The sequence below is a fragment of the Diorhabda carinulata genome, chromosome 4 (assembly GCF_026250575.1).
Source record: "Diorhabda carinulata isolate Delta chromosome 4, icDioCari1.1, whole genome shotgun sequence".
Classification (NCBI taxonomy): domain Eukaryota; kingdom Metazoa; phylum Arthropoda; class Insecta; order Coleoptera; family Chrysomelidae; genus Diorhabda; species Diorhabda carinulata.
The window spans coordinates 5,717,289-5,742,038 of NC_079463.1; the positions used below are offsets into that span (position 1 = coordinate 5,717,289).

Below are 24,750 nucleotides of genomic sequence, written 5' to 3' on the forward strand. Positions count from 1 at the left end.
ATTTTTGTTCTACTCATAATTGTAATCCATCCTTGTCGATGGTAGATGGCTATACTTGATCAGTCGGCCATTTTATGCCCTATGAAATTGTGGTGTTCTGTCAAATTACTCAGATGAACATAAACATTTGTTTATTTACAAATGTATATGACTTTGACGTCTGTGAACCTTGTCCTATTTGAATGTTATCTAATTTATTTTGTAACAATTTCTTTAATCAATATTTTTTTGTCTTTATTGCCATCTTCTAGTTATTCGGTGAATTTAAATATCGATATTATTTGCATTCTGACTGTACTAAAAGTGTAGTGCTTGGTTTAATAAGTTCAATATTATCGCTAGTGTTTAGTAGATGGCACGAGGATGAAAGAAAATAAAATTTTTAATTATCGTTTATTTCTCTGTGCTGTCGTCTGTCAAGACCAACTCCACACCACAAAATACAAAATATTCCGTCTAAAATTACTAGATGTGTCTGTGGTTGTGACTCTGTTTTTTATGCCAATCTCACGTGTTTACCAACATTTCTATCGACTAGGACGTTATGAAATCAACATATGAACCAAACTTCTGTACAGGTGACTCCCACGTTTATTACAATTCATAGGTAAACAGTGAAGTGAGACAATTTAAAGAGTGTGGTTAAAAAAGTGCTGTGAAGTTAGTGAATCACCATGTCCTCATCCTACTCGATGACTCCGGAAAGCGATGCATGGGCCTTACTGGCTTTGAAATCGGCCCCTGCTAGTCCTTCAAAAGTACAATGGAGTCCCGAGGTTAAAGGGGAACCGATTGCTCGAATAGAAGGTCGCGAGTTTGAATATCTAGTCCGGCAGGCTCGGGTAATTATAGGTAGGAACAGTTCACGTGGTGATGTAGATGTAAATATGGGACATTCTAGTTTTATTTCGCGAAGGCATTTAGAAGTTTTTTTCGAACATCCCTATTTTTATATGCTGTGTAATGGAAAGAATGGCGTATTTATCGATGGAGTTTTTCAACGGAAAGGAGCCCCTTCAATCAAGTTACCCAAGACGTAAGTAAAGCTAATGTTATGTAAACAAATGCTGCTCTCACAATTACTCTCTGTTTATCCTTTGAGGCCTTGAGAGGTTAAAATTTACACATGGTACGAATCACGTGTTAGATTTTTTATAAATACGAAAATTTCGTGTATTATTGAAAATCAATATCCCTTTCCGGAGGCTAACCGGGTCAACATTGCGGTTTCAAATAAACACGACAAGTCATTTTGATTTATAAAGCTATCCAAAGTTTATATTGAGCAGGTGACGTCAGAGGTGTTTTTGTTATACTTATTAATTATAGCTCCACGTAAAGGGGCGGAATAAATACCAAATAGTTCAAGTACTGTTTTTGTATATACATCGTTTATGCACCTAAATACAACATATTTTTTATTTAATTTCGCCGACCACGTGGCTTGCGTCTGATGTTAATATAGAATCTATGTTTGAATTTAATAGAGAATAATATTCGTCGGATCATTTCTAATGATATTTTACATTGTTCCATTGCTTACTATAAATAATATTTCGTTTAAAGCCTCGAGGTCATTTGCCATAGACTATTTTCGTATTTATTTACTTTCTAACGTTGTGAAAATATATTCTATACAAACAAGTTTTTAAAATGTATATGTATGTTTACAATCACAAAAAATGTTTATAATAGTTCATTGTTGCCGGCTTAATTGAAAAATCATCAAACTTGAGTTTAATATATATTATCATTTTAGCAATCACGTGAAATAAACACTTTAATCATATTTATATGTTGAATTGAAACGAGTTTTATACAATTTATTAAGTGCAATGTTTACAATAATTTATTTACTTATTACTCGTAAACACTTGTATAATTGTTAGCCAGCGTTGTCATATTTCTAAATTATCGGTGTATTCTGAGAAATATGCTTTCTTTTTAGAATATCAAAAAATTATTTTGATAGAAATATTGACAATAGGAAACTTTCTTATACAAATCGTTTTTAAAAATAATCGTATGGTTATTGAGGTATAATCAAATGGCCATCAACCTTACAGTTTGTAATAATACTTAATACTAGTATTATTTGTAGTAACTGTGATATTGATTACATTTATTTCCCTACAAGTTCTTGTATTTACTACTTCCAAGCATATTTTTGTTTTGGTTGGTGTATATATTGCATTATTTGGTTGGAGCTCTGACAATGGAACCCACAGATTGCTTCACATTTTTACCAGATATTCTTATCACATACTAAAATGATTTTTAGCGTTTTGTAAGGAAAGAGAATGAAAAAAAAAATGTCCTAACCTAACCGACCATATTTTTAGCTACTGATATTTTTGTTACTTTTTCATTGTAATCGTGCGATTTGTTGCCTTGAATTGCCCAAGATTATTTATTGTTTGGCAAAACCTGTTGTGACCTTGTATGTTTGGGTAATTTTATTAAGAAAATTATTAATAATGAGAACTTTGTGAGAATGAATTACTATCTATGGCTCCAGTAAATCTATAATAATTTCAAAAAAAAATCATGTTTTAAGCTTCGCTAGAAAGGGTAGGTTTTGATGGTACTGATACGAGCTAACTTAGTAAAAGTATCCGAAATTTCTTATCTGTGTGCCCTTCTTAAGTACATCTACATGGCAATTCTCCTGGAACATTTTCTATACTTGTTATTGAAGTTTCAGTATTCTAGCCTAAATATATTCATTTATAAAAATCTTTAATAATATTAAAGTACATTCTGCCTAATTAGAGTTGAGATAATATTCTTTGAAAAGGAGTATGATTCGTCAAGCATATTTCCCAGTAACCTTTCACAAATACAGGATTGATTATTTAATGAACTATCTTACTGTACTAACTACAATGATATATGTGGTTACTATAAGATAATTAAATTTTTTACATTACAGTTTATCATGTTTTAACATATTTTCCCTCCTTCGTATCTTTATTGTTTTGCATGTATAAAGGTTTCACCTGTTTCTTAATGCATATTTAAACTGAGGAACCTCCAGATGTAGTGTTTTCAGATCTACTTCCATATTTTATCAACACGCAAAATGGCATCGTAAAGAACTTTTTGATTCAAATGATATGAATAGATTTAACAGAAGTAAAATGTGTGTGTCGTCCATCAGCCATATTTGTTTACAAGTGACATCTATATGATTAAGCCTATATTTAGATTGTTATGAATTTCGTAACCTAAGTGTTATTTACATATTTTCATTGAGTGCATTAACATTATAGTTTGTTCTATTAGATAAGTAGGGATTAGTAGAGACAAATGCGACCCATTATAATGATGAATTTTATTTGCAATTTAGTTTTACTTCAATATTCGATGGCGCAATGGAGAACATTAGATATAATTTATTTACATTAGGACATAAGTTCAAAAATCGTGACAGTACTCTACTTTGGTGTAAGGGAATCGGATCTTTACCTAAAGAAAGATAAAAATCATAGGAAGAATATGACGGTTTGCGAGGTTTTTTTGTGTCACAAAAAATCTAAATATAGACACAAAATATCAGTAGATGAAAATACTTGGTTAGGTTAGGAAATTTTTTTTTCATCTCATTTTTCTGGTGAAAATAAAGTACAAGTACTTTTTTGTTGTAATATAAGTGTATGAGTATTATTGTTGTTGTCTCTACTGTCTGTGAATGAAATTTTAACTCATATATCAATTTTTTGTATGTGTTTTCGAATGTAGAGATGTGAAGTATAATAAACTTGAATTTACTTATGGGTGCTATTAAACCTTAATTTGTTTGAGAATGTATAGTACGTTGAGATATAAAAATCAAATTACTTATTGTTGTCCTCATTAAAATGCCATTAACACATTTAAATAATTCACACATAGGTATATAGACACTCAATTACATAACATTGTTTATTTATATTCTTATTGGTCATTTTATATGTTATTGTAGGCCTTCAAAAAAAAGGAATTGAATGGTTTTAAATTTTTTCTGATCTGTTGGAAATGATGGGTGAAATGATTGTTTTTATTTATTGTTCAGTTATGTTTGATAAATTTTATAAGACTTCAGCAGGATAAGCAAAATAATTGAAACTCATTTTTATTTCCTAGAGTTGAATATTAGAAACTATTGTTTCTCCTACAGATTGTCCTTAAACTTTGATGCAGTATAATAAATTTCATTGTATGTTTCTGGATTAATCCCTGGTCAAATCTTTAGATGCAAAACAAGATTTCATGTAAAATCTTAATAAAGGAGTGATATTGTACTGTTTTATTGTTTTAAATTGATTCGTTTCTTATTTTTTGATTAATCAATTAGGTAACAATTAATTTAATGTAAATAAAACAGAGTAAATTTGAACAATCTTATGTTTATTAAGTTTCAAGAAAAGTGGAAATAAAATAAGTAAAAGTCAATATTTAGTTGAGCCACCTTTAGCCGCTATTAGAGATTTAATTAATTTGAGAATTGTGATTCCACACATGAATAATTTTTTGTTTGTTGGTGATCATCTCTTTAGCCACTTCTCTTTTCATCGGCTCCCACATATTTTCAATTGGGTTCATATGGGGGCTATTACCCGGCCAATCCATATTTTCTTATGCCAAAAATACTACATACTAATCAGTTTACCAGTGAGCTCTATCTTGTGTGAAAGTGAACAGTTACCCAGTTAGAAACCATTCTCTGAGCTGCGGAATCAACCAATTTATTATTTTGCAAAATTTCGAATGTACTTTCGTTATTGAAGCAGACCTGCCAAAAATAGAAAAAAAAATATATGAACTTCCATGTTTCTTTGCTTAATTTAACTAAAAATGTTGATAATGTATCAATTTTCTATTAAATTATATTATAAACATATCTCTGAGCGTGCGTGGAGTGGAAATTGTTTTTTTACCGCATCATTTCTTTTCGGGCTCAATTATTTGGTTTGTAAGTGTTTTCGCATTTATAAGCTTCACCTTTTTTACTTGGTGAAAGACATTGCATACAAAATAAACTAATAACTGAGTGGTACAACACTGTCAAATAAACAATAACAGTCCATAAAGACACAGAAACACGTCCGCACCTACCGAGATTCCGATACAGGTTTGTACTTGTTTACGTTCATGTATCACTTTGTCAACACAATGTTGTCATATGTTAAAAATAAATACAAATAGGTAGTCTTTTAAATAATAATCAATAATATAGTTCCAATATACAATTACGGCATAAAAACTCTTAAGAAACATAAAATTATTTAAAAAATCATCCCCTCGGTCATCACTTGTTGAAAAAATAGACAGGGTTAAAGAAGAAAAATTTAACATTTTCGGAATTACGTTTGTTGGACTTGAAATTACGCCTTGGACTGTAAATATTTTACTACTGACATCCCATAGTTTTGTTTTATATTCATAGACAATTTCTACGTTAAATAATTCTAATTCTTTATCAGAAAGTACTTAAACATATTGAATATATAAGAAACTAAACAAGCACGTAATGTTGTTGTTTACAAACATTGTCATTACCATATTCATTCTTAAAATTCTGGTCTTCAATAATATTTATCAAAATATTTTTTGACGTACAATTATACTGTTATCTGTCAGGCATTTCAAAATATCTGCTTCATTGTTGCCTTCCACAATATTTTTGTTTGTAGACTTGAAAACAATTACTGAATTGGATGGAATATTCTATAGTAACTGATCAATGAACTCTTTTTATATGTTAAATTAAATTATAAGACATTTAGCAAATGCTTCCTGTTTTTAATCCCATCAGACAAACTAGTTGGACCTTAAAACATTAACACAGTTTCTACATGCGTCTCATCATTAGAGGGAATCACATCGTGTCAATTCTACAAGAATTCTATTTCTCTACATTTACTTAAATATGTTTTCTTGTCATTTTAACTGAATTATTTTTGAAAAATTTATAAAAAACGCTTAAACGTGTAACCGTATTTTGAATCCAGTCAAATTCACTCACTCTTCCAACTTTTCTTTAACACGTCACTCAATAAGTCGTGTGACTAACTAAGAAAAACACATTTTTTGCCAAAAATCGTTAGAGCAATACAATCATTCCAACTTTTCGATGCAGTGTTTGTAGGATTTTTCTTTTGCTTCAAGATAGGCTTCAGTTTCAGCAATTTGAGCTGAATGTCTTACTGGCAAGCATTTTTTTGAGAACAGCGAATAGCCAGTAGTCACTGAGGGCCAAATCTGGATTATACGGTGGATGAGGAAGCAATTCAAAGTGTTATTCTTTAAATTTAGCCATCGACTTGTGAATCGGTGCATTGTTTTGGTGAAACAGTGGTTTTTTCTTTGACATATGAGGCCGTTTTTCCTTGCCTTTTGCATTCAAATGATCCAACAACTCTACGTAGTATTATTTGTCTCTCCCTTTTGGAGATAGTCAATGAACAATATTCTATGCGCATCCCAATATACTGAAGCCATAACCTTCCCAGCAGACTTTTGTGCCTTTGGACGCTTCAGACGAAGTTCACCAGGTGCAGTCCACTCAGACGATAATCGTTTTGATTCCGGGGTAAATTTATGGATCCATGTTTCATCTATTGTAACATTTCGACGCAAAAAATCTGATTGATTACGTGTAAACATGGTCAAACACTACTCTGAATCATCAACACGTTGTTGTTTTTGATCGTGAGTAAACGCCGCACCCACTTTGCAAAAAGCATTCTCATGGTCGAATGATCATGCATAATTGTAAACACACTGCTTTCCGATATCTTAACGGCCTCAACAATCTAACGCAATTCCAATTTACGATTAGATATAACCAATATGTGGACTTTTTTGATGTTTCCTGGAGTAACCACCTCAATTGGACGGCCAGCCACGATTAAATGTAACAAAATTGGTTATAAGTTTTTAAATACACGTCACAACTTTTAAGTATTGTCATGAGGAAGTCAAGGTGATACCAAATATGTAATAAAATATAGGGTGTATCTATGTAATGTAACTTTGATATGGCGCAGCATTCTGGAACACCCTTGTAAATAATTTTAAAATGTGAAGACTGATGATGGTTATGATTCCTTAAATCGATATCTCAAAAGAGGCACTATTACTCTAATCAATAACCCTGTATGAACATTTCTTTGTTAGGTCGGAAACTTGTCAGACAGTCTTCCTAATTGCATTTTTCTTTAATATATTTTTCTACCTAATAAATGGCTCAATAATTAATACGCAAATTTTTCTTTATAGGATTACTAATAAAATATTTTTATTTTCCGTTGGATTTCGCATGAAATCGATCCGTTTAATAATTTTTTAAGTAACGCATAAACGACCCCAAACGCAATAATAATAAAATAAACATCTACAATGATTATTTACTATTACCTAGTGCTTTAATTATAGCGAGGAAACTGTTTAAAAAGTTCAATTCGAACTCTTTCGGGTCACCACGAACGAACATGCATTTTAGACGTTGAAACTTTCTATTTAGAATGCACCTAAACATATTGTTTTTATTTGTTTTTGCTTCATGCAACGCTACGAGTATAATTTAGCATTTTACGCGCTTCTTATCTGATCGATCACATATTAATATAATTATATTGTAATTTTTTATTAGTTAACAGAGTAATTATCATACAGGGTTTGATAAGAATGTACTACAAATTCTGGACAAAAATTTTCAAAGTTTACCGTTAATATTTAGTTATTGAATGGGTTTTATATCACGTGAGAGAAAAAAAAACATCGATTTTGAATGGATTCTTAAAGGAACTGGCTTTAGAGGATAAGGACAAAATTAAAAACTATCTGAGAATTTTGAAAGAACACAAAAAAATAAAGTTGAAAATAACTATAATCAATGGTGACTAGTGGGTAAAAAATATTAGAACCATGGTCACAAAAGGCATTAGACGGTAGACATCATCACGACCTCAACCAGCCGTACATTGACAAAGATAGCTTACTAGCAGAACTCTTTTTCTTGATATCTAAGGCTTCACGATGGCTATCCAATATCAAGTTATCAACACTAACAACTACAAGAAGAATGTGATTCAAGATCCGAACACTCAATCCGACAAATTCATAAAGTGTCAACAAACACCAGAGACCATTCAACATATAACATCTGCTTGTTTCAAGTTCAAAACATCATCCACCAGAACTGGCCAACGAGTTCTGTCTTCTCAATACTCGTACATCGTACTACAAGTACCAGCCGCTGAAGGTGCACGAAAATGGCAACTTTAGACTCTATTACGATAGATCTGATATCATGGTGGTTGATAGAAGAGGTCCATTCGGCCCTTCTCTTCCTTGTAGCCATATCGAACACTCACAACGTTCTCAAAAAACACCAGAAGAAAGTGGTCGATGTGGCGAGAGACACACGACAATAGATGTTCTAGAACAACCTTTTGCTTATGGTTTAAACCTTGAACCAGTCTCTTTAAAACGCTTGACTCATATTTTAATCAAATTTGCACTCGGCGCTTACATTCGACGTAATCCATATTGAAAATACTACAATCACCTGGTAACAATGTGTAAACGACAGTTCTCGTAAAATGCTGGACGATTCCCGTCGAAGTGACTCATTGTAAATAAAATTCCTACCCAACGGTAGTAAACTATCCCGTCTGTGCTATTACGCCACTCCGTACTTTATAAGATATAATACCAACTTAAACGTCGGACCTAATAGCGCCCTCTCTTATTGAACGACAAAACTTATTGAATAGCCGGTTAGAGGTGGTTCTATTTCAATATGGCATTTTTATTTCCACATCTTTTCAAGATAACATTCGGGACAAAATAAATTCGCAATAAATTCTATGTTTCAGATGTACATTTAGGTTTCCAAGTACAAATATACGGTTATCGTTTCAATCGTTGATCGAAGATAATTCCGAACCGCCTCCTAAACTTCGAGATGTATCACCTAGTAGGATAAGAGATCGTTCGGGAGGTGGGAACGCCTCGACGCTTCATCCTCTCAGAATCAACATACCGGATGGTGTTGATTATGGTAGCCCTTTCCCCTCACCAACTGGTACCATCAGTGCCGCCAATAGCTGCCCAGCTAGTCCACGAGGTAAGTATTCATCAATTTCATAACGGCGATTTTAAAATATATTTTTCCGCGTAAACTTCAACTATATGATCAAATATAGGACGTTCCATTTGAAAAATCGCATGTTTGATATTTCTAACTATTTTTGGGATATTCTGGATGGCCATATGTACCATCAAAAATTATTAGTTTTACATTTTAGTCATGCGTGTGTGGCAAATCAAACACCAAAGTGTCTTCTTTTTCAATATATATTTCCTGCTTTCGAATACTTAATATCGGGGAATTAATTCATTGAGGATTGTGTCGTGGTTGTGGTTAAATTTCGTTTTTTCTTTTAGAAAAAATTCACTGGATTCAAAAATCAATATTAAAATTCATATAAATATTTGTATGTGTATACATAAGCATTTTCGTAGTGGGATTGTGGCAAAATTAAACGCTAAAGTGTTCTAATTCTAATATATTACCGGGCTTTCGAAACTTATGTATTTATCGTCTGGGAATTATTCAGTTAAGAAATGCGGCGTTTTAATTTTCGTTGTGTCTATCAAATAACCCAACTTAACAATTACATCATGCATGTTGGATGTGAATCACAAATTTTGACCTTCTACCATGGCTCACTCCAATATATTAACACCTAGAAATTCATCCTCAAATTGAACTTCTCATGATCATTAGAAGAACTTCCCGAAAGCTTGGATTTTTAGTTTAACACAGAACTCTCATTTTCCCAAAAATTTGCTGAAATCCCCAATATATTTGTTTCTTGTTCTAACTAGTTAGCAGTCTTGGTATATTCAGAATATTTTCTCATACTGATTATAAAGATATAAGGTTTTAAACTTGAATTTATTCACCAATTTTGGTAGAGTTAATCACAATTCCAAATCGAAGACGATTTGTCGCAACTAATATTTCCAATGGGTGGCTCCACATTTTTTTTACTTCTTATATCATATGATATACTGCCTTTTCTCAATTTGAAGCTCAAGTTATCTATTTTTTCCTTGAAACTACTCTTTTTATCTGCGCCCATTCCAGTTCAATCGAGTTTAGTTTGCAAAGATGTTGATCTAAACACCGTCATTTCACAATTTGCTGCAACTCCATCAATTTCAATTTGAATTTCTCTTTATAAAGGAAACTCACAGAATCGGGATGGAACTTAATTCAAACGGATATCTTCATTTTGTTCTGTCGGTTAGTGGTTCTTTCCAGAACGACTCTAGCCATGCCACTTGTACCTTCTTAGTAAATGAAAAAACCTACAATCGTATATTTGGGTGAAATTTTTTGGGAAAACATTCTTGGAATTGATTAACAAGAAATTTCTAACCCTTTTTGGCAAATAGGTATTTAAAATATTTAATATACATTGCTTGTACCCTATCCAAACCTCTTTCCGTTATTCTGTACAGCTTATGGATCTATATTTTCGCATTCAATTTTTTCCAAATGTACGTTTATAAATATAATATCAATAAGGCAAAAACTCTACTTCCCAGTGCCGAATTACTTCCAAAATATTGCGCAAATCCACGTAGGGTATCGATTAAACAAAAACGACCTTGACCTATACGTGGCCGACGCCGGTTTGACGCGAAATACACCTGCTGAACTTTAGTGTATATTTTGTTTACCTTATAACAATGGAGATTGCGCACCTTACCGTATCCTAATATTAAAACCTCAATTTGTTCTTTTCCATATAAAAGATTCATCAATCACCAACATTTACAATTTATCAAAATTGTTATTCTTGCAACTTGATGCTTTATTTCAAATTTGGGATATTTTTGGATTTCGTCGAGAGAGGGACATAATCTCTTTAATGTTACACACTGTATTTTAGAATAAATTTAGTAGGTCAATTTTTTTTTTCATTTTTCAACAACGCTCAATTCATAAGAAAGAGGTGCGAAACTTATACCGATATTAGAGGTTGAGGAAGTAGAAGACGTATAAAGACAACATAGCTGAAGGATTTACAGCAGGGCGATACAAATATTTACACTTATACTGATACGAAACGACAGCTACGAACAAAATGTGAGGCTACATATTCGTCTCTTAGATGTTGAATAGGTTTACGACATTTTCTTTCTATATTTTTCATCGGATTTTCAAATGGATCTAACATCCGTTCTTTCTTTGACCTACGCACAAACATTCTTTTCTTAGAACTCTCACTCTTTTTGCGTCCCATTTTTATGTTCTTTAGCCCACTGCAACCTCTTAATTTTATTTTGACGTCTTAGAAGACGTCCAAAAAGGACAACAAAGGCAGATCCCTAGATTTATTGATTCGAGTTGCTATCTCAGGACCCGTGAGTCGTCGATTACGTTTACTTATCAATTTAATAAATTTACTTCAGCGGTTATGGTTTTTCGAGGTCGCCCTAAACGTTTTCTATCGCCAAAGCTCGTGGTGGATGAATATTTTTTCGCATTGTTGTCCATGGTACGCAGAGGTATTTTTAATTCGGCGGTAATGGTACATATAATTTTGCCTAGACTATAAAGACTTGTATTTCAACCGACATGTCTCCAGTTTTACCTATTTTATAAGTTACGGGTCTGAATTTGCGAGAACGAAAACGAAAGCCAAGAAAGCCCGTCTCTTGGAAATTTAGTCGCTATGAATCGTTTCTGGGGAGCGGACCGTCCATGAGTTCTACAAAAACGATAATTCAGCGACTGTAGCGCATAGAAAATTCTGCAATATTCGTCATTCAAATGATGAGTTTAAAAGACGGTATCAACACTGGATAACCGAGGAGTCCAAGGTGTTCTGTAACGGTCAAAAACGTTGAGAGGCTCGTGACGAGCCTCACTTGTCCATTCGGAAGCGTGCTGTTGCTTTAAAATTATTATTTCGTATTTGTCACCAAGACTTGGGGTTGCGTCCTTATAAAATTTGGTTTGTGCAAGAATTGAAACCTGAGGAAGCTGTTTAGAGACTTGACTTTGTAAACCAGGTGATTGAGCGCTTTCCAACATCTCTTTTTTGGAAGAAACTTATTTTCATCTTAATGGACGACAAGCAAAATTGCCGGTACTGGAGTGCAACCAATGCAAAACAAAAACATCAGAAATCTCTACGATCGCGATGTCAGCGCAATGAATTCTAGGCCCTTATTTTTCTAAAGATGTAAGAGTTAAAGTAAATCCGTTATGTGTATATGTTAGACGACTTTTACGGGCTTGAATTGCAAAACTTTGATGGTAATAACCGAAGAACATGATTCCAGCAACCTCACACAATTCCAATAGATCTCTGCCACGAGTTCGTGAAAGTTTTCCTGGCAAATTGATCTCCAGGAGAGGTAACATAAGTTGGCCTCAACGCAGTCTCGATTTAACATCTATGAACTATTTTCTGTGTGGTTAAGTCAGCTCACGCTAACAAATGAACTTCCTTGACACAATTTAAAGAAAATGTTCATCACGAAATGACAACCATCACGAAGAATACCTGCCGAGAGAGCACAATGTTATTTTGAAAAAATAAATTCCTTACTTTTGTTAAAGTTGTTTTTTTAAATGTGAACAGTGAAGGACAGTATATCGACCTTCGCTTGATAATATGGAAGAGAAATTTTTTAGAATTTATAATTTTGAAATTTAATGAATGAATTTTGGGGTGGGCAAAAAAATTTGACCGGTAGTTTATGTATTATGAAATAATTACGTGTTGAGCTTTAGCTTCCTTCTTTAGTATTATAAAATTCGCTTAATATAAATACAAATAATTCAATATATCAACAAGTTTTTTAATCTCTTATTTCTTAGACCTTTTATATACGAGGACCTTTTCTTTTTTCAACCTCCGATGGGCTATAAATAAAAGACAATGTCATATAAAACAATAATTTTATTACCAAAAGATTGGTACATTTGTAATATCTGTGGACAAGCTTTTCAGAGTACAAAACAGACCTTAAAACTTCGGAAATTCTGTAGACAAAACAGTAATGGAGAATCGTTAACCATTCTGTCGACTCGTTGGATTTCTGCAGCACTATTGCCTTCCCCCTGTAGAAAACGAATCACACTTCGCAATTCACACTTGGCGGGAGCATCAATAATGGCTCACATGTTTACGTGGTTGTAGCACAACGCCGACTGATGCCTAAATGTCATCAATGGCGGAGTGTGTAGTGCGACAACTTCGCAGTCGCGTACAACGCACGCCCGTTTTCGTCTGCCCGCATAGCGACTGCATAGAGCGATCGGAAATTGAAAAAAAAAACGGCCTTCGTATGTTTATGTTTTCAAATGATGACTGCTACATATTTTTAAGTTGAAAAACTAAGTAGAAAATTCATTTCTATTTTGATGAAAATATTATGTACTGAAAGTACTCGAAGCGTCGAAATTTTGATCTATCCAAAACTAATTTCATAGCAGAAGAGATCTAAAATCAAGACGGTTTGAAAACATAAATATATCAATAATTGTAGATAATTTATTTCACAGGCAGTCATGGATCCCATGGTAATAATCATAATAAAAGAAACGTTCAAGCAGATCTGCAAATGGTAGCCCAATATGCCGCTCAAGTCGCTCATCGTGACGATTCACATCATGTTCCTCCAAGCCATAGTCCTGATTATAGACAACCAACTTCAAATGGAAATGCCGTAAGCATAATAAATTAAAATAAAAAAAAAACTAATAAATATAAAATTTAATGTTTTTAGTTCAAATTTTCCCGATCCGGATCTGTTTGTTTGAAAGCTAAAGAGGATATTAGAATTATAATTCGCTTTTATTTTTTTTCTAATCGATTTATATTGAGATAACGTTACAGATAACGAACTAACTGTTATGCGTTAGATAAAGAAATGTGATACATGATGTTATTGAAATTATGGAATTCTTGAATCACAAATAACCAATTATTAATTTCCTAATACATGTACAAATGAATTATGAATGTTTAGATACAATTTTTTTTCTTATAGATAACTAGAACATTATAATTTTAAACTTTGAAAACATTAATAATGTTATAAAAAGTAAATATTTATGTCAGTACAGTCAAAGCCAACATTTAATGATTTAATTTGGATTTTGAATCATTCAAATTTGATAAATTTTAAAAAAATTGTTATACAATGTGGCCACTTAAATTCGCCGCATATAGGAAATTTTTTATTGATATTAAAAATATGCACACCCTAAAGAAATCACTCTGAAAGTTCTGGAAGTACTGCAGACCTGGTGCAGAGTTTAGGAATTTTTTTTATTGATATTACAAACTTCCACACCCTAAAGAAATCAATCTGAAAGTTCTGGAAGTACTGCAGACCTGGTGCAGAGTAACAGATACCACCATCAATCCTACAAAGACTTTACAAAAGGGATAACAACAACAACATGAACCCAGAGTGGATTAAAACTGCGATACAGCAACTGGTACAATTTTCTTGGAGTTGGAAATCTCGACATCCTGCTATTAATCACTTAGGGAACTATCAAGTAGTGGGGACCTAGTGCAAAGAAACATCACTCTCTGTCAATCCTAAGAAGACTGAAATTGTTGTCTTCACAAGATGCTACAAAAGAAACAAGAACTACAACATTACTCTCAATGGAGTAATCAAAGAAACAGATTGTTGTCTTCACAGGACTCTGCAAAACTGATAACAACTTCAACATTACCTCAAAAGGAGTAAAGCTGTGGTACAGCAAGAAGTATAAATTTCTAGAATTTGTAAATCTTGACATTCTACTATAAGTCACTCAAAGGGTTCTGAAAATAGTGGAGACTTGGTGCAAAGGAAGAGGACTTTCTATTAATTCCAAGAAGTCAGAGATTATAATCTTTACAAGATGCGAAGGAGGAGGAATGAGAACTACAACATTACTCCAAACTGACTAAAATTACAGTACAACTTGAAATGTTAATATCTAGAAGTTATCTTAGAAATTCCATATGAAAGAGAGGTGCAACCATGTGGCTACTATAGTTAGTTATTTGAGACAGTCCTTCTACCATGACGTGATTATTTGCTTTCCTGGTCTAGGAGAGATCTGTCTATGGCTAATTAAATCCGCTGTAATCAAACGAGAAGTTTCTCGTCTAGTCAAATGACCTTTGTATTGTTGTAGATCTTGGTTCCATCTCTTGTTTTAGTGTAAGGAAATTACTTGAAGTACACTTCTATTTATAGCCAGCTCAAAGAACTCAAAATGGTGTTCGGTTTGGCTACAACTAGAACTGAAAATCCCATGACGATCCCATAAATCAAATGAGTAGATATTTGTCAAATATCTATGAGATTCAATCCATATTTACTACTAGATGTTCTGTACTTGTGGCAGTTCAGCGTTTAGGGCACTTGTACTGATTTTGATTAATTAATTTTTATGTTTTCTCTCTTCTCAGATGCCTTCGGTCGTTGTTAGCGACACATACGGTGCAAGTGGGAGCAATAAAGACGATTCGAAGCCGCCATATTCGTATGCCCAACTTATAGTACAAGCCATTGCAAGCGCAACGGATAAGCAGCTGACATTGTCTGGAATATACAGTTATATAACAAAACATTACCCTTATTACCGTACCGCTGATAAGGGTTGGCAAAATTCAATTAGACATAACCTTAGTCTCAATAGATATTTTATTAAGGTAGGTTTTCGTTTTAATCAAATTTGACAGAAATTTATTTATTATTAAATAATCAATTTTAACACAACATAAATAAAATAAATTCATTAATGAAATAAACAATTTTCATAAACTAATTTCAAGTTCAAAAAATTATAATTATTCTTATCAACTTGAATACAGTCCACTTGTTCCCACCAAGTTTTCTCCTGTACAAATTGTACAAAATTTACTAAATTAAATTAATTTGAAGGTACCAAGAAGTCAGGAAGAACCCGGAAAAGGTTCGTTTTGGAGAATTGATCCTCAGTCTGAGTCGAAACTAATCGAACAGGCATTTAGAAGACGAAGGCAAAGGGGCGTTTCATGTTTCAGAGCTCCATTTGGATTAAGTTCCAGGTAAATAAATCATAAACTACTCTCTCAATCTTATTATAATTTTCATTACTTTTCTATATATTCTTTTGATATTCAATTTTCCATATGAAAATACATACAGGTCTTGATTTTTTTTATTTTTTGTGATTTCTTGTTGTTCCAATCATTACTTCAATTACTTCAATTTCCTAATATCAACATTAACTCTATTCATCAATATTTACTTATTATTTTTATTTTGTCTGTTTTAATTCATGCGTGTATTGTCTTATGTAATTAGATCTAACTACTATTTTGGGTTTGGATCAGCTTTTCAAACCTTCATATACAATTAGATCAAAACCATTTAAAATGTTTTCTGCATTTCAAAACGTTCTGTTTTTCATTGATTTATCTCACTTTGAATTTGACTTGCTTGATATTCTTCTTCTGTCATTTCTACATACTAAAATTCTCTCCAATTTATTGTAATATTTGTTTCGTAATTCATATGAATGTTCCTTTTTTAGCGCCCATTATTCGTAATTGGACCTATAGAAGATGATAATTTAGATTTTTAACCTATGTAAAGTACATTGATTGGAAGATCAGGAATTAAATATTTACTTTTATATAAAAACAACATTTGGTATATATTTGTCCTCTTATATTTGTTGTGTTTTAATATAGAAGCGCACCCGCCTCTCCCTCGCATGTGAGTATGTCTGATATAATGACTCCTGAATCTTTATCAAGAGAAGGCTCCCCAACCATGGAACATCTTGTCGATATTAGTCAGTCAGCACCGGGTAGCCCAGGTAACCCGGTTGCCGCATATGCCGGTTCCGGTGGTATGATAGGACACCAACAAATGTCGGCATTAGTAGGCTCAACTAAAGCTAGGTTATTGCTACCCCATCCTATTGATAACGTCACTGAAATTTCTACTTCCAATGGACAGGAATATAAAGAAGGTATGTTACTGTGCGAACTCAAATATTCAAATTATGGCATCGAAATTCATTTAGGTAAACTCCAACAATAATATGATGAAGTACTAAACCACCAAAAATTTAAAATTATCTTACACCTCAATGTTTTTTCTACTCATTATCAAAATAATTCAAAATTTTTGTTCTGCTTTGTACAACGTGCATCGAAATATGGGTATAAAATAAAAAACATTGTTTGTTCAACCCTTTAGGCCTTCTCAATTTGTATGTTAAATATTCAACATAAAAATAGTTTAAATCACACACAACGTGGGCCCCCTTAATTTATTATCAATAAAATAGACTTGCAATATTTCTGTACCGATTCGATTAATAACATTCCTTATACAATTTTTTAAATCATTAATATACATATGTTAACTTTTTATTTTAGATAACCACAAAAAAATCCAGTGGAATTATTCTGGAATAAAATAAGCTGGCACTGATAACTCCAAACATGTGACATTGCACCACTTGTATCCCCTACTTGTATCTTTTAATTTCAGAATTCTAGAAGTGAATTGGCTTAAATAAGATTAGATATTTGCTCCTTCAAGTTTTTTTTGTCTTTCAAAAAGTCAAGCGCTCTAGAAGCACATGAACTAGAGTTTCAACCTCTTTCTACAGAATCTGCATTCGTCTATTTCTTCTAGGCCTTGTAAGGAAGTTAGAGAAGACATATATCTTCTTTTCACTGAGATTCGAATACATTTTGGAGTGAGCTGGCACTAGAGAGCTTCTCTTGTTCTCAAACACTTTCTTATAAAACTATTAGTTTACACTAGAGAAAGACTTTGGGTCAATAAAACGTGTTTTTGCATTGCCCTTATTATTTCCTTTATATTTCCATGTTATTAAGAACCTATTCTAGAAACAAATAGTTGTCTTCATTATTTCCATCTCCATCACATTTCTGTTAGTTCTATGTTCTTGACAGGATCTTATTGATGATGGTACCAGTCAACTGATACAAAATATAGGATTGACAGTATTAGGTAGATATTTAAATATTGTCAGCAATTTTGATTCTAGATTGTTTCGTGTATACTAAAAATTGTCTCGTCAATTAATCATTTTGGGAACCTTCACGACCACTTGATATCTGTTGGCAACTTCTTATAGCTCCCGTTGTACCATTATATTGTCTCTGGACCAATATTGTGATAAGCTTTAGCTTTACATTGTAGTAAGGAAAATATTTTGTTAAATTGTTAAAAAATCATTCAGTTGTGTATTGCTTTGATATGGTTTTTTTGGGGCTATTTTTATTGCTTACGACCATTTTTTTATGTAGAAAAATACAGCATTGAAGAAAGTTCGATGTCTCCAGGAGGTTTTTCATCACAACCAGTTATAGTCCAAGCAGCAAACTATTCTTATAGGTAAGAAACGAATTAGTGGTTTAATCTTGAACAAATTGGAGTCAAAAAAAGATAAATTACTTATATCACTCATTCTTTTGGTATTTTTTCGTTATATAATCAGTAAACAAAATTTAGATTGTTCTATGGTGTCAAAATATCATGATGAACCAAATATTGTAGAATTTGGGTTTAAAATTTTAATAAAAAAAATGTGATTACTAAAAGAGTCCTGTACAAGATTTTAGTTCACGATATGAAGTTATATAAAGTTATATTCACCTATTAATTTAATTTTCAGTTTTTCTTCAAAATTATTGCATATTGATTTATTAAACCCATATTTTCCAATAAAACGGAAATCGAAATCCAAATTTGGACCTGAATTTTTTAATGTAATTATATTATACACACGAAGGATTTTTAGCTAGAACATGTTGATTTTAATTTTGATAATTGAAAATAATTGAAAACTACTTCAAAAATAACTTTTCTGAAAATATCTCAAAATCGCAAAAAGATATGAAAAATCTTTAATAACAAATTGAAGGAATTTTGCATTAAAAAAACGAGATATTTGCATTTAACAATTCAAATTGAATCTCTGTGGTTAAGTTGGAATTTCTGCGGCAGTTGGTAATATTAGTACTGTCTCTGAAGACGATAACTTGGTTATCGAAACGCGCGTCAGACAGTGTAATTGTGAGTGTTGGTGTAGTGGTAGTGTAAACAATGTGCTCAGTATTTCTCTGTGTTTTTAGTTATAACTAATTCGATTTTTTGGAACAAAATTTGTTTTATACCCGCCAAATTAGAACCAACATTTTTACTTCTAAATTTTTGTTCTAAAAAGGAGTCGCATTAAAAAATTCAGATTTGTATGGTAATTGTGACACTATAATACCCCAATTATCAAGTATTTTTGTCTCTTGCAAATTTACCCCAAATTTGAGGCTCTTTTCTTGATATAACTATTTGCTTCCTTACTTTATTTTGTTATATCCAAGTTGTTGTGTCCTATTGTTTGCTTTTGATTATATTCTCTGTTCCAAACTGAATGCTTATGTTTTCCTAGAGCATCAATCAGTGTGTATCATTAAGTGAAAGCTATTTAGCAATTATATCTAACATACATAAATTGATGAGATCATAACTGAACAATTGATCTGGTATGATCATTTAAAAAGAATGTCAGAGAACACAATACCTAAACAGATCATAAAGTGGACACCGCAAGAAAAAAAGGAGAAGAGGAAGATTACAAAGAAGCTGGAGGGAGGGAATAGATAAGGAAATGTAGAAGAAAGAACTAACGGAAGGCCTGTAGCAAGATGACTGTTAGACATCGGAAAACGTTGTAGACTGTTATGTATAAATATATCTGATTTTTTTTAATGTTGACTTAAACTCAATCATTAGTTGTTTCATCGACTTAATTTTTATTTAATCAATTTGGTACTTTGAGGACTGATATCTTCAATTAACTTTCAGCAAATCAAAAGAAGAGATATTTTAACAACAATTTTAACAAAAGTGTTCTTTGGATTATGCTATAACAAGTCATCAGAAAATTAGTGGAAATAACCCATATTGTAACTACTTCAATAATTAGTGTATAATAGATATATAATAGATTATGAAAGAATACTTTTTTTGCTTTTAAGTTATGTAGAAGGTTTTTGTAGTATCTTCAGTATTGTATATATATTGGTTTTGGTTTTTAATACACAATATTTACCTAGGGAGAAGATTGTCTTTAAATTCTCCCTATGGGTCATAAAATTATCTATTCATGTAATTTAATTTTTTTTACACAATTCTGTTTTATTCTCTTCGTAAATGAAAAATACTGCTGAACTCCTTGGTTTTTTTATTTTTTTTTTTTTTTAATCTCAGTGTATAGTTTTAAAAAAGTACCAATAATCGATCATACAAGGCGGTTCAGAATGATGTACATTCACTTCTACAACTGGTCACATACCTAAAAATGAAGATACTTCATAATATAAACAAATAAATCGAAAATATGAATTAATACAAATATAAAATTCTTCTATGTAGTAATAACCCTCAATTACTCTCCAAAACTACCTTGTATTAATATGTTAACAAGATACTAATTGTCCTAATGTCTGTAACCAAAACTGACAGATTGTTTGATAAAAAAGGGTCTCAATGCACTTTTTAAAAGATTAAGTCTCCCTTATTATACAGTTCTGGAAAAAAAGTTCATGCAGTTACTTTTTGTTGTTGAATATTTACATAATTCTGGACATCTATATATGAACTTAAAATATGTAATTCATTTCAAAATTTGGAAAAAACAGTATTTATTGAAAGTATTCGATTTCATTATACTAAATGTACATTCTTAATGTTTCAGCACTGGGAGTTACAGCAATGCAGGTCTGGATTTTAAAAGGCACATTGACGAACAGAGCGTCGAAAGCCCTTCGAGTTCTGGCGAAAATTTGGACGGTGAGATTGAAATCAAAAGACCTAGACTCGATCAAATTAAGTTTGAGACGGAATAAAACTCCTTATAATAAAAAAACATCAGCGATCTTACTGTGCTTTAACTAAAAGTCGATACCCATAGAGATATGGAATAAAGTAGAGTCATCATCTATATGTCAGAGGTGTTTAATAATAGTATTTTCTCTCTTTAGGAAGTTTTTTTAATTGTTCTAAAATATAAATTACAAGCAGTGTCTGCTGAAAATCTGTAAATAAAACAAAAATGGTTATTTCTGAAATAACTGGGCTATATTTAAGAGTCATAAAACGACAAATATATCAATATATTTATAAAGTATGTTATGTTTTTTATGAACAATTTTATTTGAGTTTCTTAACCTGCAATGGTGTAAAAATATAACTAATGCACTACCATCTGACTTCAAGTGGAGTGTATTGGACATACGGGGTGTAATATTATGAGCAGAATCAAAATGTATATCAAAAACTATTTTTTGGGGCTTCTTTTGATTAAAATATTTGCTTAATCTTTTAATCATGCGAAAATGTTTCTACCAAAATATTTCATTTTAAATATAGGACTCTCCCTAATTTTATCATTGAATCCAATTGTATTGCATTACCATCTCAATAGTTACACAAATATTGAGCTAACTAACATCAGTACCAATTGTTGGAGTATAATTTTTTTTAAATTTATGAAACTTGGGCTAAATTATCAAATTCCAGTAATTTATGATCCGATTTTCTAAAAAAAATGTTTCCATTCAACTTACGTTGTGATTTATCACAATTTATATATACTAATAAACAACAGATTGTTTCATTCAAAAAATGTAATGGTAGAGTCCACTTCTATTATAAGTCTCATAAACAACAGATACGAATACTTCTAAAAACTTTCGTATACAAATTTTAAAAAAAATATCTGCAGTTTTTTTAAATATGTTGACTCAGCTCACCCTGTACAATTAGATTGGTGATGAAATCACAGTATATATTAGAAATTGCTCAAATTTTTCATCTGTAATCAGGTGTACCATTTACACCAAAAAGAAATAGAAGGAATTCAATTGAAATTTTCTTCTACAATAGTTTTCTTGTCTGAAAATATCTATTCGGGGAATTTCAAAATTTCACGTTTGTTATCACAATATGCTATTGGTTTTTAAAAAAAAGTCTTGTATGTACCAGTATTAAATGTAGAAATATTTGGCTGTATGTCGATTACTTATTACATTTATCAAAATTGGTTATACAATGCATCCCATGTTATTAGAAACTGGAAGGAAATAGTAGAAACTGTTATTTAAAAATAGGATGTCTCAAAATGAACGCAGATTTAAATTAACATATAAATTATCAAGCAGAATCGAATTTTCGAATCCACGATTGGCTGGTTGATAATGTTATCAATTCAATTAAATTCTGGTATAAATTGAATATTCTAAACCAGAATTGGGTACAAATATCAAGTGCTCATAATAAAAATTGAGATATATGAATCTTGTAGTCTTATATCTTGAAATTCTATATACAAAAAGTTGACATTTAATGCCAAATTAAGGGGGTATTCTGGTCTAGAAGCTTAAATTTTAGATATTTTTGAAACTAACGTAACATTTTTACTATCCAAAAAATCAGAATTTTAATAAATTACAGGCCAGTAAAGTGGGGGATACAAAAAAACGGTGCACCCTGGTAGACATGATTCCAGCCCTTGTAGTGATGTAAAACAAAAAAATTTGAAAAATTCTTAATATATCGCTATCGCGTTGACTTCGATATGAAATATCAGTTTTTTGATTTTTCCGGTGTTTTTAAAAATATTCCAAATTGAAATTTTTTAAAATCCAAGGCAGACGCGACATAGATATATACAAAAGATTTCCACCAAATGACAGTGGAGTCGGTCGGTTAGACCTTGAGATATCATGTCAACCCCTTCAAAAAAAGTACCGCAAAGCTCTATACCATAAGTCAGTATGATTTTTATCACATTCTTATAAATTAAAATCTTGTTGCCCATACTTAATTTACATTTTATTCCTAATAACCAATATATAATATAATAACGGACTGAATGAGTTTCTAGTATTTTTTACCTTATTTATAGTGAATGAGGGACATTAGGTCATTTTCAAACTGAATATTTTTTGTACAGATTTATTTTTATTTTCCACTTTCTCGTCCATTCTTCTAAGAGGTTTAAGTGGTGTTAAAGGTGAGTTGGAACTTCATGACTTGATAAAATGACAGTATCATCCGCAAACGTTCCTGTTACATTATTTTCTGTCGTGGGGAGATCTGATATATATAATAAAAGAAAGACCCCCTCAATGCTGTGGTATCCCAGATTTAATCAGAAATGTGTCAATTTTATAACACTGAATTTAAATTCTATAATCATAATGTACAGCTTTTTTATTTATTTTTATATTTTTTTACGTGAAATTATATAGTTTAATCTGAATGTTAACATATCGATATTTCTTTTTATACTCATTTACTTATCCTCAACATCTCCTAATATAGTGGTAGAAGTAATATTTCCGTTTTATTTGGTTCTATCATTTTTTTCATGTTTAATCCGTTTCCAGTTCAGTCCTCATTTTTTTCTGATTGTTTGCTATTTATGTATTATATTTCCTTCTGCCTCTTTTTTTAGTTTATTTCAGTTCCTCATATCACCTTAAATGTTCTATCCTCATCTGTACAGGTAAACAGTTCAGCGCGTTAAACAGTGTAATTGTAAGTGTTTACCTAAACAGTGTGCTGTTCAATATGAATATTACAACAATTCTAGAAATTCCAACTTAGTAACAACATTTCATTTTTCTAGTTTTAATCTACTGGGAGTACACACAGCAACTACAATAAAAACAGTTTTCTTATGGAGAAATATTGATATAAAATGTAACCTACATGTTTCTTTTATATATTTAGAGTAGTAACTTGGTTCCAGAGATCTGTAAAGAAGTTTTTAAGTATAAATATCTTTTTGGTATTATGCTGACAAGTTTTATTTTGTTAGCGAAGTTATAAATAAAAAATATGTATATTTAACCCAATGATAAGCTTTTATTGGAAATCATACTTTTGGATAATACTATTCCCCTAGGTACCTGCAGATGAAAGATGAAATTATCTAAAACGTTACTTTCTAGTGATTGTAGCCGATAGACTCTATTGCATTACTTGAATGTATATGTCAGTGTATCAAATCAGCGACAGAATGAGGGACTAAAATTTGCATCAGTGCAGTGATTCCCTAAAAGTAGATATATTTTCATTTTTTTTTTAATTTTGTACATCAAGAAAGATCTTTTAGGTTTACCATCGGACACTTGCTATTTTTATAATTTTTTTAATTATAACAACAGATTTTCGTGGACAGACACTGTAAAACAATGTTTTTTCGGTTAGACTTTTGTAATAATGTTGTTCAGAAATGTCAAAAAAAGATATAAAAAGAGTTATTGTTTATGATATAAATTTTTGGAAATTTTCACAGTTGATGATATTTAAATATTTTTGTTTTCTAAATTTATCATTATGTACATAAAATTATGTACTTTTTACGTACATACTTTTTAATTTGTTGATTTTTATTTTATATTCTTGGAAATTATTGAATAAAATGAATACTGATGAGTGAGCTTTATTCTAAAGCGTTACTTTTATTTAGCGTACTGACATTTTTAATCCATCCCATTCATGTATTCCTCTCGCATTTCACTATACAATTTAGAAGGTAATGTTTTTATATCAATAAAGGTTAAAATCTAGCCACCGAACCAACTCACATTGAACCTTATAACAGTAACACATTCACGTTATATG

General features: G+C 31.5%; 1 protein-coding gene across 1 annotated transcript; it reads left to right on the forward strand.

The window, feature by feature from the left end:
• Positions 1-268: 268 nt before the first annotated feature.
• LOC130892303 (forkhead box protein K1) lies at positions 269-24,578 on the forward strand. Its single transcript, XM_057797662.1, has 8 exons — positions 269-1,036; positions 8,865-9,115; positions 13,580-13,743; positions 15,495-15,737; positions 15,970-16,115; positions 16,764-17,047; positions 18,363-18,450; positions 20,813-24,578. Exons 1-8 carry the CDS (start codon positions 675-677, stop codon positions 20,961-20,963), a joined length of 1,689 nt encoding a protein of 562 aa, XP_057653645.1. The 5' UTR covers positions 269-674; the 3' UTR covers positions 20,964-24,578.
• Positions 24,579-24,750: the final 172 nt, after the last annotated feature.